Source organism: Lutra lutra, chromosome 4, assembly GCF_902655055.1.
Source record: "Lutra lutra chromosome 4, mLutLut1.2, whole genome shotgun sequence".
NCBI classification, from domain to species: Eukaryota; Metazoa; Chordata; class Mammalia; order Carnivora; family Mustelidae; genus Lutra; species Lutra lutra.
In genome coordinates this window covers 17,172,394-17,186,723 of record NC_062281.1, presented here as the reverse complement: position 1 = coordinate 17,186,723, position 14,330 = coordinate 17,172,394, and the positions used below count along the sequence as shown (strand labels likewise).

Sequence of the window (14,330 nt, the reverse complement as noted above, 5' to 3'; positions counted from 1 at the left end):
ATAAAGCAGATAACATGAGGAAATCATGTTGTCCAGGTGGCTTGAACCGAAGAGCTGTAATTCCCGCTTATTAATAGAACTTTATACTCTTATGTATGGCATTTTGAAGCGTAATGGGATTTATGCAAGGAAAGAGGGAGAAACAGATCTATATCCAAAGCCTCAAAGCTCAGTGTCAAATAAAAGCACATGCTGGAACGGATTCAGCTGGCCCTATCCCTGTATCGTAACTAAATTAACTACGTCGGATGTAAGTGACCAGCAGGAGAAAAACACCCCGACTACCTGCTGACTTATAAACAAGTCTATAAGGAACACAATCTTGCTTGTAACATGCACAGCCGGCTTTCTGACTGCAGAGATCCCAGGGACCTCTGTCAATGTCACCGTCAACATTAAAGCAGATGTCTCACATTTGGGGTCTGATTTTCTTTCTCCCCAACCAAGAACCCATCCTAGCGATCTTCAAACAGCCTTCTTCCAAGTTCAAAGCAAATGGCTTACACTGAGTTTTGGTTTTGCTATTCAGCATGTCCTTCTTTCTCTTCTTGGCTGCAACGTCATAGTTCAGGCTGTTGAAAAGATTCTCCTTGTTGTAGACTTCCTTGTTGCAGTAACTAGGAATGACAGAGGAGGGGATGAGCTGGGATAGCGATCCTCTAGTAAGCACTGTTTCTATAAATAACTCGCTGGGTTATAAAACACAAACATACATCTTCTCCAACAAAACAATAAACCCCCATGAAAAGAACTCTGTGCAGGCACAGACCTCCCTCTTTGGGGGTGAAATATTCTCGTGTCTCTGTGAAGGCAGGGATGGGGGCTTCTGCGTCTTTTGAATTTCCAACAGTGCCTGCCATTGTGTCGGACACACAGCCCTGTACCCTTTAACCAAGGGCAATGCCGGGCACTACAATATTACTTTAAGCAAAAATGATGACTGCAGCGGGGGGAGGGAGAGGGAGGATTACTGGTATCACTGTAGTCCACAATGCCTTCATTTTGCGAAAGCACCCACCCTAAGCGGCTTTCTAAAAAAACAGCTTTATGGAGATATAATTCGCATACCATACAATCCACCCATTGAAAGTGTGCCCAAGTGGCTTTTAACGAGCATGCTTCTGTCATGCCTCTGAAACATGATCACATTTGCCAAAATCGGACTTACACCCTCCATTTCTAGGCGATGTTTTGTGTACAGTGCTAATCGTTTAGGTTTCAGGTAATTCTGTGACTAACATTAGGCATCATGCTATGGGGTGAAGACCTTGGGTCCTAAATGAAACCAGCTGAATTCACAGCTCGTAAGTTTATAAGGGCTGAAAAGACAGAACTGCCCCCATCACAGGACTAAAGGACACACAAGTTCACCTGGGGTCAGGTGCATATTTCCATCAGTAGGCTGAGTTCTAGGCTAGTACAACCATGTAACTTTGGCAATGCGTCTCCGAAGAGTTTCTGCAGAAGGGATGCCAGAGAAATACTGAGGAATAGTGAGTAGCTCTTCCAAACCCCATGGGTATGGATGCGAGAGGCAGGATTTCTAATGCCCACTGGTAAACATAAATTAGGGCCTTTTTCTTCTATCACCAATATATCAGAGTCCTTTAATTTTCTGAGTCCCTCTGCTGAATTTAAAAGGGGATTTGCTTTAAATCTTCTGACATATGGCTATTGGGTAAAAGGAGGCACACCTGCACTTCTCCATTCCACGGACGTTATGTAAATAGTAAAAGAGAAAAGAGTGTTTAAAATAATTTCCAGTATCCTGTTGCTGAAATCAATCTCTCAGGTAGCACTTCTGTAAGTATCTTGCTACATAAATGCTTACATGTGACATCACCAACAATATTCTGGGCCCATGGGGAGGAGCTTGATGGATAATCATTTTTTTAAAAAAGATTTTATTTGTTTATTAACATCATAAGTAGGCAGAGAGGCAGGCAGAGGTTGGGGCGGGGCGGGGGGGGGGGGAGAAGACTCTCTGCTGAGTAGAGAGCCCGATGAGGGGCTCGATCCCAGGACCCTGAGATCATGACCTGAGCCAAATAATCATTTGTTAATCTGCCCTATAAAGGTCATGTTTAATACCATTTACTGGGTTTCTTAAGAGCTACAGCCTTCTTCTTTTCATTCAGGCAAAAGAGGATATTTTTAGGTTTCACAGTGAGTCATTAAAGCCAACAAGAAATTTCTATCAAAGTTGAGGAGAAGGGAAACAGAGGGAAGGTCACTTGACTGGTCCAGGATATACCAAAGCTGAGAACAGCTTTAGAAAGCAAAGGGAGAGCCTTTTGTGTGTAAAAAGGCCACGTGAAGGCTTATTTTTAAAGAAAACATACTTCTGCACTCCGAACAAAAACTGAGAGCCTAAATTCCACCTGTAGAGAACCATAAAATAAATCAGCCTTATTCTCTTAATCACACATTTGAGATTTAGCAGAAAGTTTTCAGAGCCTGGACCATAGACTGTGGCCATTCTCCAGAAATTTTAAATATTTATAGTTTCTCTTACTCTCTTCTAATTGAGAACATTACTCAAAGGAATTTGAGCACCGGCCTTCCTTATTGAAATGACAATAATCTGCTTTAAGCCCAAGTGACTCATTTTCAAAGTTAAGCTTAAGAAGAATTTGACATCATTGAGGATGCTCTCCCACTGTTGTATGTAGATAAACTTCAACCAAAGACAAGGCCTGCACTTTTCTCTTGGTTTTTAGGTTTTGGACTCCAGAGGTAGGTCCTGGAAGGAAGGGCTAGGAGATTCATTTGTGTTGCCTGCTTATAGGTTTTCTGTCAAGCAATAATTTATTCAGTTAGAGGCTATTTTGAGAGTTCAATTTCATCCATCTCAAGGAAATGCAAAGCCAATGGAAAATTACAACTGAAAATTTTAACAAGAAAAGCCACCACCATTTAGGAACCATGACATTTAATTTTTTTTTTTTTTAAGCAAAACTATTTAAAGAGTCTACTTTTTTCATTAAATTCAATAATATCCACTAAAGTTGCTATTTTGTGGTCTGTTTTTACTAATCTTGATTTTTATAGACACAGGCCTAGAATAAGAAAAAAAGACCTCTCCCAGCCCTATACTGTCAACAGGCACATAACCAAGATACCGAAAAACAACTTTAGAAAAGGTGGAAAGATTTCAAAATTAAGACCATTTGGGCAGAGATGAGATAAAAAGGGAGGAAAGGGAACAAAGAGGTCTATTTCTCATTTTGTTTGCATTAACAGACCATCTAAGAAAGCTGTGCCTGCCCCAAAGGGCTTAGTTGTAGAGTGAGGCCTGTGAGATTTCTATGCTAATTTGCTCCCCTACATACCCAAACGGTCAAACTCCCTTGGCTAGCAGCCAGATTGTTCTGGTAAAACAAACAGCTTAATATATGAAGCTCACAAACCAGTGGCTTCCCGGCACACAGTAAGCCCTCATAAAAATCTGAACTATTATTTTTATCTCCTGCACTACTCATCCAGGGTACCAAGGTAAACTTCCTGCTTCCTGGTTCAGCCTCAGCTATCCTGGAAAGCAACACGGGAGTTTTCAGTGCAGAACTGGAGACTTGGAGAAGTGTGGCCTGAGGCTCTCACACCACTGAGTTGACTCATCCTGGGGATGGGGGAAGCAAGGGGGTTGTTGGTGAGAAGGGGCTCCTAGCTGTCATGGACTTAGTACTGTTCTGCTGTTGGAGAGGGACGGGGCTTGGAACACAGAGACAATGGCCAGCAGAGTCCAGAGAAGGTGTGTGGTGCAGACACGGTGTGCTCGACACTAAACATTATCCCCAGGTCAGAACACACCAAAGGCGCCCTTCGTTCCTGACTCTCCTTCAGGCAGCTCACGGGATGGTTACTTGGAACTAGAGAAGTGTACCCTGCCTCTGTAGTTCTCTGTTTTATTACCTGTTCCTCCCCCTTTCGAAAGGGTCTGCCTTTTGTTTTCTAACAGGAGAGGCATTCAACTTCACCTGTGTAGGCAGACGTTCAGCCCAAACCTTACATCACAGAGAAACATCACCAAGGCTAAAAACAGTGGGGATATTTGAGACTACAAACTTAGGTCTCAGAAGGCCAACTGCTTTTCAGAAGTTGGCAGACGTCTCAGGCTAAGTAGGGAAGGGATTGTTTACAATTGGTGAAGGAAAAAAAAAGTACTCCACAAACAAACAGCGGCTGCTTTGCTGGGAGCTACCAAATGATTCCTTAACTCTGACTCATCCAAGAGCTCAGGGGGTCAGGACCTGTGTATTGATCACCATTTGTGATAACTTCAGCGGTGCCACAGTTCTGGCTCAGAGGGCAGGCAATGGGAGGAAAGAAAGGAGGCTCAGGAAGGGGACAGAGGATTGTGAAGCGACCTGATCCCAGCCTCAGTTAAACTTGGGTAAGTTGAAACCAACTTCAGGTCTCCCATACTATCTCGAGAGAGGCACACTATTTGCTTCTAAGGGGATTGATAGCAGTTTATCTCCTGGAGCAGATAAAGTGTGACTATTTATAAGAACCAGAGGCTCCGGTGTTTGAATCCTCTCCTGCTGAGTGAGCCTAGGGGTCTGCAACCTACAATTACAAGTAGGGGAGCCACGGGGATACCATTCAGCAGACCATTGATGCCCCCCCCCAACAAAGACTGAGAACTGCTGTACAGAAATAAAGTACCAAACTATCAGATCATTCCTTAGGAAGAGGAGGAAGGAACCTTCTAGTCTAGGGAGAATGATTTAGGCAATATTGGTGACTTGCATCCCTAAAAGGGAAGAGTCCAGTGACAGCCATTGGTCTTTTTATTTTGCTCTAAGTAAATTATCTGATTTTCTATAAGTAAGATTTCTTATTTGCTCCCCAAATTCCACAGGAACTGCCTCAAAGTGTCTTTAACATAAGAGTTACACATGCTCTCATCTCTCCTGAAAGACCCCCAGTATTAAATGCTTTCTGGTTTTCTGTTTTTTCATTGAAGACTAAGGAGTTTTAACACTTCACAAATCGCAGACACTTTGGGGGGGGCAGTCTGGAGGTCCAGCTATCAAAATAACCATACTTTCGTGATAGTTTTCCTAAAATTGAGTGCCAGGGGCTCAGGAAAAAAAAAATCATTGGTAAATCTTGGTAAATGGGAACCCCGTCCAGTTACAGAACTCTCCACCAAAACCAATTTAAGGGCTCTGGTGCCAGTGGTTTCAACCAAAGGCTGAGAGAAAAGGCACCCAAGGATGGCTGGGCTGCACTGGTCCCCTGGGGACCCACTTTCTTTGCCCTCCTCACCTGTGCCAAATGGCGGGGATCTGGAAGTCGACTGTTCAGATCCGGGACTGACAGATTCCAGACCACTTATTAGACAGCATTCCTGCGTTATTATTAACCAAGCAGAGCACGCGATCGAGGGTAACTCGGCTTTTCCACCAGACTGACAGAGCTCAGGTGGGCTTTCTGCAGTGGATAGCCGTCACTTGAAATTATTCCCCCAGGAAACTGACCGAAAGGGCCACTGAGGAAACAGGTGCAAATGCTTCGTCCTCTCAGAAGCAGAAGTCTTGTGGGTTTCAGTCCCGCCTCCCTTCCCTCCTCCGCAGCCCTGCAGCCCAAGTCTTTACCCCGGTTCCTCAAGTCCGCCCCGCAAGCGCCGGTGCCCCAGGGACCATCTGGCCGCCCCTCCTGGTTACTCATCCTCCCTGCCCACTCTGCGGTCGCCTGTGCGTGGGAAGAGCCTGGAGGCGCTGGTCCCAGGTCCCATCGCGTCACCCGACTTGTGCCCACCTCGCTTGGGTGCCCCGAGCCCCACCGCCCCAGCGGTGAAAGGTGCGCAGCCCACTCGCCCGCGCCCCCACACAGGCACCCTGCGCGACTGGTGTCCTTAAGACAGGGGTCCCCTGAAGTTGTGTGCTTAAGTTTGAACGTTTGCGGACAAGATCCGCGATTGTCGTCAGATTCTCAGAGGGACCGGGGTTCTGTAGAGTTGTGCCCACTCGGAGACGCTGACCTTGAACAACAAGAGAAACCAAATTCCCCAAATCCCGTGCTCTGGAGACCTCTGCAGAAAGGGGTCGACTCCCCCCAACCCCCCCCCCCCCCCCCCCCGCCCATTCCACACTCCACCCCACCTCCCGGCCCGGGGCTCCCTCCTTACTCTGTCCCAGTCCGGCCTGCCCCCGCCCCCATTCACCCGCCTCGCGACCCCAAAATCAGCCCAGGTCTGTTTCGCTGGGCTGGAAGGTGGTGGCGGATCCACTCACCTGCTGAGGTCGCTCACGAAGCTGCCGCTCTTCTCATCCAGGAAGCGCTTCCAGCCGTCGGCCGTCTTCACCCAGCTCTGCCCGGGGGACCGCCAGTCCTGCCCGAGGAATGGCATGGCACCGGGGACGACGCGACGGACTCGACGGACTGATGGACCGTACCGGCTGGACGGCCTCGGGGAACTGTCGCCCCAGACGGGTGCTCCGGGGGCCGGGGTCGGCGAGGACGCGGCTGCAGGGAAGCGGCGTGGAGGGCTCGGGGCTGCGGAGCCGGGTCCTGTGCTCGCAGAGGGCGCGGCGCTGGGGAGGGTCGCAGGGCGCGCGGGGCCGGCGGGAGTGCTGCGCGGCCAGCGCGGCCGCAGTATTTATCCCGGGCCGCTGGCTCCGGCCCTTTGTTGCCGGAAGAGCCGCCTGCTCCTGGCCCGGCCCCCCCGCCCGAGCCCACGTGGCTTTGTTTATGGGCTCGGCTTGTTTTCCGAGGCGCCCGCGGCTCCCGCTCCTCTGGCGGTTGCACAACCACGCGCCGGTGGAAACTTGAAGCCGCGCTGCCAGGCCGGGGCTCCCGCCGCCGCTCCGCTCCAGGCCCCCCAGCGCCCGCTCCCCGCCCCCAGGGCGCAGCAGCTGCCGCCGCCGGGCGAGCTGAGCCCGGCTCTCGGGAAGCCGCGCCCCGTCCTCCCGCGGCTGCGGGGCTGGCGAGGTGCAGGGAGGAGGCCGGCGCGGCGTCTGGGTCACTCCTGGGCGGGGGTGGGGAGGAGGGATTACCCCCTCCCCCCAGCCCCGAGCTGTCACATCGAGTCCCGCAATCACAACAGCCCTTGGGGAACGGGGTGGGGTGGCGGGTGGGGGGGACAGCAAGGCGCGGCTGGACACAGGGCTGGGGGAGGGGGACGACAGCCTCCTGGACTCAACCCAGCTCTGGAGCGGAAGCGGCACCCCCACCCCCGGTCAGGCGGGGAGGGGACGTAGCCCCTACCCCATCCAGCCCCCAAACTGTCATTAGCGGGTCCGCTGCCAGCCCGGGTCCGAGGGTGGCAAAGGAAGGAGAAGGACAGGGAGGCCAGGCGGCATCTGAGGCCCGCGGGGTGGGAGTGGAGAGCAGGGACAGTCCCCCACCCTACTCTCGGCGCCCTGAGCGCGCAGCGCCCACGTCCGGGGCGCCGGGGCGCGTACCGCGCCGTCGCGAGCACGTTCGAGGCGCCGGGGGCTGAGCTTTTGTTTGGAGGAACCTCTGCACCCTCCCCTCCTTCCCGCGGCGCGGCAACCTCGGGGCTGTTAATGTCTCTCCGGGAGCTACCAGGCCAGGAGTTTCGTTTTGGCTGCGGTGAGCTTTCAGAGACAGGGACGCAGAAAGCCCCTTCGCCCGACCGACGGGGACTAAAGAAGTGCGGCGAGCAGGCCCTGCCCCGGCGCAGGTGCCCAGACCCTCACAGACTAGCTCCTTAACCTAATCGTCTTAAACTGGGGCAGGCGGCCGGTGGGGGAGCTACGCGGTTTTCCAGATGAGGGCACAGAGGGCCCCATAGATGAGTTAAGCCAGTGACTTCCCCAGGATGGCTAGCTGCTTCACAGCCCTCAGTACAGTCCGAAGTTAGCCTGTTCAGTTTTACTTTTTGTTTGTAACAATCCGTCCCTCTCCATCCGTCTCTGCAGAATGTAAACCCTTTGAGAGCTGGTCGGTCTTGGTTCAGCGGGCAGCCCAGCACCTTGCCAGGCCAAAACTAGACCTTCCATCGCTATTTGTTGTGTGTGTAGATGAATGGGAGGTCGTGGGAGGCTGCACCAGGATAGCTTCGTGCCCTTCCTAACTTCTAGCTGTGATGCTTCACAGTCTGATCTATTGAGCGATTAAATTGCACAAAGCAGTCGCTTCAGGTTAAAATTGCATGCTCAAGAATTCCTCCATATTCCTTCCTCGCAGCCATCTGCAAGCGTCTTCTGTTCCACAGACTCTGTGCAATCTTTCAGGCTTAGAAATTGTGCGTGCCCTGGGAGGGTGCATGTTGGAGGGGGGAAGAGATGTTTTCATAAAGTCTATTTTCAAGTAGCCAGAGTCTTTTGATTCAGGTTTCCCACCATAATTTATTAGTGTGGTGATAGTCAAGCTTGTAAAAAACTGCAGAAGGTCCTAAACAAATGATAAACTCTATGATCAGGCTAACAGATGGGACAAAGTTGGGTCTGGCCTTTGTTGGAGAACTGTTTTCTGCGAGGGAGCATCATTAAGGGATGTGATTATTACGGATGCCTGTTAGTTACATGTTGGCAAGCTACATCACTCTAGATACCACAGAAGGCGAGATTTGAGTTCTCAATCTGCTAGAGCATCATACTCTTATCTGACCTGGATGAATGACTTAAAATATGGAGGCTCAGTTTTTTTGAGCTTCAGAAGAAAGATAGAGCCTTAATGCTTCCCTTGCAGGATTATTTAGTGAGTGTTGTAAATGGGATTGGTGGTAATAGCTCTTTACTCCTCTTTGGTAATGTTATACACATGACCCATGGCCTCCTAGCGATCTGTACTTCTCTGATTTTTTAAGATGATTATTTATTTATTTGAGAGAGCTCACAAGCAGGGGGAGGAGCAGAGAGGGAGAAGCAGACTCCCCTGCTGAGCAGGGACCCCAATGCGGGGCTTCATCCCAGGACCCTGGGATCATGACCTGAGAGCTGAAGACAGATACTTAACTGACTGAGCCACCCAGCTGCCCTTAAACTTCTCTGATTCTTGATAGTGGACTTGACCACGTGACTTGCTTTGGTCAGTGGGGGGCTGGTGGATGTGTTGTGAGCAGAGGATGTGTGTGTGTGCTTGTCTCGTTGGTCTTGCCCTCTTGTGTCTCTGCGAATGCCATGGCATGAATATACCGTGGGTAGCCATTGCTCCAATCTTGGTTCCAGGATAGGACACATGGAGCTGACACCCCAGTTGCCCCACAGCTACTTTAGGAAAAAAAAATCAGTGTTTATTAATGCCACTGAGACTGCTGTGGTCTTTTGTTACATAGCCAGTAGCTATGAAGAGTTGAGTGCCGGAAAATTTGTCAAAGTTTTTTTAACTTTTAAAATTCAAGCATAAGTAGGAAATCACTCCCCCGCCCCCAACCCCTTGGCTAAGAACTAACCTCAGGAAGCCTCAGTGTTTGTCTCTAGTCCCTCAGTTCTATCCTCTTTAAAAAAAAAAAAAAAAAAGTGTGGCTCTCCTATCTTAACCCAGCCTTCTTCTGAAGTGTCAGTGACTGCTGTAGATTTCCTCCACCCTGAAAAATCTGACTTGACACTTCTTCAAACGCATGGTTTCTGCTGGGAAGCCTTGGCATGCTGAGCCCCTCAGGATAAAGAATGTGCTAGGCCATGTGTAGAACAGCTACCTTCCATCAGCTCCTGGCCTGACTTTGCAAAGTCTCTGTGAGTGGAGGCCTTATCATGACTGAGCCTTGAGAACCCCACAGGCAAAGTGTCAGTGTCTTCGCTTTGGACTGAAGATCTAGAGGCAGAAGGATGCTCCAAGAATTTCACAAGGCACAGACTGGGAGGACCAGCGTGGCCTTATGGCTGGAGCAGGACACACTATGTGCCCTATTTTGTAGACTAGGAAGCTGAGGCTCTGAAAATTTAGGTAGCCTGTCGAAGGTCAGGCAGCCAGTATGTGGTGAAACTCAAGTTGGTATCCAGGTCTCTCTCCAACCCTATCTGCTGCCAGGTTGGGCTCACATCATAGTTCTCTACTTAAATAGCTGTGTGACCTTGGACAAGTTACTTAACCTCTCTGTGTCACAATTTCCTCATTTGTGAAATGGGAATAATGAGAGTGTCCACCTCAAAGGGTGTTGGGAGGATTTATTGAAATAATATATATAAAAGTGCCTATCAAGGGGCCAGCAGCAATGATAATGAATATTCTTACCTTTAGGCAATGATCGTGAATATTCCTCCAACTTTGACTTGCTTACGTTCATGTCTATCCACCGAATTTTAAGTTTTGAGGGCATGGAGCCTAGCTCACTTGGCTAATTTCCAGATGTGGGAAAAAGAGCTTATGTTGGAGTAAATTATCCAATGAAATGATAGCTTGCCTATTATACGTTACTACTGACTGCACTTGACCTATGGAAATGGGCCTTATTCTGTTCAGGAGACTACATTTCCAAAGGTAAGCTCAACATAATTTCAGCCTGCCCACTGCCCCACAAGGCTGTTTAGGGAATTTGTTTGTAGAAATGATGGAAAACGTGATAAATACAAAGTACTCTGTTTTTTTTCTACCCCAAAATGACATTCGTTTATAGTTTTGGCTGATAGACGGACTATTTCTCACTAAAATGCATTGGTATTTTGTTTGTTCATAGTTTCTCTTTCTGAAAGGGTATTCTTTTTTTAAAATACTTATCAGCAGTAGTTGTAAGTTAAAAATAACTTCAGCTTGTTGGGTGGGGCAGGGGTTGGGATCCAGCAAATCTGTCGGCTCAGAGCGAATTTTATGAAGGGGGGGGAGCCCGAGGGACTCAGGCTATTAAATTTGACCTGTCAGTGTTGTCACAGGACTGTGTGTTTAATGCCACAACAATTTGCATTTGACCTTACACCCTGTCTGTCTAGGGTGGGGCATCCTTGAAACAGTGTGAGCTACGTCTGTTAGGTGTGTTTGAGTAGGAACTGTTGGCTGTGCGTTATTTTTGGGTCTCTGGCTGCCTTGAGTCCTGCCAACTAAATTAAAGTCGGTCAGACACATGTCACTGAAAATATTCTCATTACTTTAATGAGAATCACTTGGCATTCCTCAAATGTGGGCCTGGTTCTGTTTTTGAGAGACGGTCAAGGGCATTTTGCTATAATCCTCCTTCTTTCATAGCCCCGTTGTTCGATTTTAATGAAAATTCTTTTTTTCCCCCCTTTCAATAGTAGTAAATAGGATTTGGAGGTGAGGCTGCTCACTTTTGTACAATGTAGAGAAATGAATGAAACCACATTTTACATGAATAGCCCAGATTTCCAGTGTGTTTTTATAAAAACACATTTTAGAATGAGGATGTTAAATTTGTTATGGATGTCAAGCTTTAAATACGTGTCAGTGGTTAAAACCATCCTATCTACAACCTTTCAAATGGGATCTTGAACAGTTGAGTAACACGTTTTAGTTCTGAGATTTCTCATGTACAAAAGTAGCTTGGCCTGAACTCCATCTAGACATTGGGTCTTGTGGGTTACTTACTTACTTATTATCACTAGTGTTTATATAATTTTGCAAGGTAAATATTTTTATCCCCATCTTATAGAGGAAGAAACTAAGGCTCAGATATGTTAAACGTTTATTCACAGTTCTGCTGAAAAATCAGAACAAACTTTTAGAGAGGTTACCTAATCCAGTTCCCTCCTTTTACCCTTGAGAAGGCTAAGTCCCAAAGAAGAGGAGCTCTCTTGAACACAGAGCTAGTTAGTAGCGGGCCTGGGAATTAGGCACCATGAGACAAAATCAACGGGGTTGGAATGTTCCATTAATCTTGCTGGACTGACCAATGTCCCTGAGAAATGTAAATTTTTAAAAAATATTTATTTATTTATTTGACAGACAGAGATCACAAGTAGGCAGAGGCAGGCAGAGAGAGAGAAGGGGAAGCAGGCTCCCGGCTGAGCAGAGAGCCCGATGCGGGGATCCCTGCAGGACCCCGGGATCATGACCTGAGCTGAAGGCAGAGGCTTTAACCACTGAGCCACCCAGGCACCCCGAGAAATGTAAATTTTGATGTGAAATTATTTACACACTCCAGTGACCAGATTTTATTAGGACTTGTCACCAGTGAGTTTGTTCGGGAGGGTACAAGAAAAACGACTTGACCCCCTAAAGAGGCTTCTCCTCCAAATTAACCAGGATCCTAGAGAAAGAGCAGAGTTGAAAAATCAGGCATCTTGTAAGGTTCTTACCTGACCGTCGGATTGAAAGCAGATCTGTGGTTTGTTACATTTTGACAGATTGTCGTAATCACTGCATGTTTTGACTCGTCCACCCTGGTGACTGGAGAAGTGGTTCGTGAGTCATACGGAGTGTGTTTCCTCCTATGAGTTAAATACTGAATTGTCAAATCCTGGAGAAGTCACTTAACCTGTTCAGTGTTTGGTTTTCCATTGATAGGCACACCTGCTATAGAGATGGTTGTAGGAGTCTCTGGGCATCATTGATTGAAGGGTTATCATTAACCCCGATTGTAAATTTTCTTTGGGGAAATAGGAAAACACAAGTCTCTCCTGTCTTTCTTGGGTGGCTGCCTGCCATACCCGTCATTTTCTCACAGAGAGCAAAGTCTATGGATGTGTTCTGCTCACTACTATAGGCCTGATGGCTGCCACGTATCAAAGAATCAAGGTGTCAAGGAGGTCTCAGTGTACATGGAACTGAATTTCTAAGTTGTGGCCCAGAAAATGAAAACCATTTTACCAGCCTGTCTCATATGATTCAATAAAAATAAAATGAGCCCGTGAGTTTTGTTTTTTTTTTAACAACAGTACATTCATTTCAGGAAGAAGAATGTAATTTAAAAATAAGTACAGAATGTTCATCTCCTTTCCCATTCTGACTACAGCCTCAGAAATCCAGTCCCTTAAGGGACATAATATTTTCAAGCAGGGTTTACTGTTGATAGTAATTTAAGAAATAATTTAGTCCTTTAAACATCTGCTTTGCTAAAAATGATATTGTATAAAAGCTTTTGTTAAGTGTCTTCAAATTGTGTATTTATTAAAGAGATGGGGCATAAATTAGATTTTTTCTCTTCTGTCAACTAAGTGAAAGGAGGAGTTATCTTTAGTTCTGGCTTTGATCATTTTACAGACTATAAAATTTATTATAGAATATCATTCATTCCTTGTCTCAACAGAGTACTTCATGCCTTTGCTATGTTCCTGGTTCCTTTGCTATGTTCCTTAGAACATTTACTCTCGGGGAGTGTCTAGGGTAGAGAGAAAGAGAGAGAGAGACATACAAATATGTATTCCTAAAATTATGTGGCATCTGCAGTAATAAGGATTTGCATGGGGTTTTCTGGGACACCCGCAAGGATAAATCATGTGACCCAACCTAGAACCATCAGGTAAGGCTGCTAGGAGTTGCTCCTGAGCTCGGTCCTAAAGGATGAGTAGGAAGTGACAAAGCAAATGGAAAGAAAGTTGAGAATGGGGTGGGCATTCAGATAAAGAAGACAACAGGAACAGTGGTGGGATGGGGTGGGAAGGGTTGAAGGCCTGGGGGGTCTTGAAGGACAGAGTGTGATAAGGCGAGCTGGGGATGGCGGGGTGGGTGGGTTAGGTTGCAGAAGGCTCCATGTGGTCTGGGAGAAAGCTGGGGCTTTATCTCAAGTGGTGGGAGTTGTGGAGATCTGTAAACAGGGGAATGACTCAGGTAGGTTGTGAGGTTGTGCTGTAATAGATATCCCTTGGTGGGAGGGTGGAGGGACAGATGGGAGAAGTACGTTGCATGGACAAGAGACAGGTCAGGAGGATGTCACTGCTTCCGGGCGGCAGCTGATGAGCACCAGAGTCAGGAGGGTGGTAGCTGGGATGGTGAGGAGGGGATAAACTTGAGACTCCTGTAGGGGGCAAACACCCAGGACTTGGTGATTGAGTCCATGCAAGTGATGAAGAAAGGGCAGTGCCAAGGAGGGCTTTCCAGATTCCTTTCCTTTCCTTCCTTCCCCCTTCCTTCCTTTCCTTCCTTTCTCTCTCTCTCTCTCTCTCTCTCGATTTCTTTCTCTCTTTCTTTTCCTTCCTCCCTCCCTCTCTTCCTCTCTTTCTTCCCTCCCTCCCTTCCATTCTTTCTTTCTTTCTCCCTTCCTCCCTCCCTCCATCTTTCCCTCCCCCCCCCCATTTCCTTACTTCTTCCCTTCCTTCCTGTTTCTCTTTTTCTTTCTTTCCTTTATGCCCAATGTGGGGCTTGAACTCATGACCTCATCAAGTGTCAGATTCTACTTCAGGTGGAAGAAGAAACAAATGGTTGGGTGGATGGCTGAGGACTGAGTCTCAAGGTTCTGAGCGAGACCTTACTTTCACTGGTTTCAGGGCCACCAACAGAGGAACTCTGTTTCCTCTGCCCTGGGA

General features: G+C 47.8%; 1 protein-coding gene across 1 annotated transcript in view; it reads right to left on the bottom strand.

Annotated features, from left to right (window-relative positions):
- FBXO32 (F-box protein 32) overlaps positions 1-6,585 on the bottom strand; it is a 32,427-nt gene extending 25,842 nt beyond the window's left edge. Inside the window, exons 1-2 of the mRNA XM_047724209.1 lie at positions 6,243-6,585; positions 505-617 (exon numbers count right to left, since the gene is read on the bottom strand). Of these exons, the coding sequence (XP_047580165.1) occupies positions 505-617; positions 6,243-6,358 (229 nt within the window). The 5' untranslated portion in view covers positions 6,359-6,585. The remainder of the gene's footprint in view (positions 1-504; positions 618-6,242) is intronic.
- Positions 6,586-14,330: the final 7,745 nt, after the last annotated feature.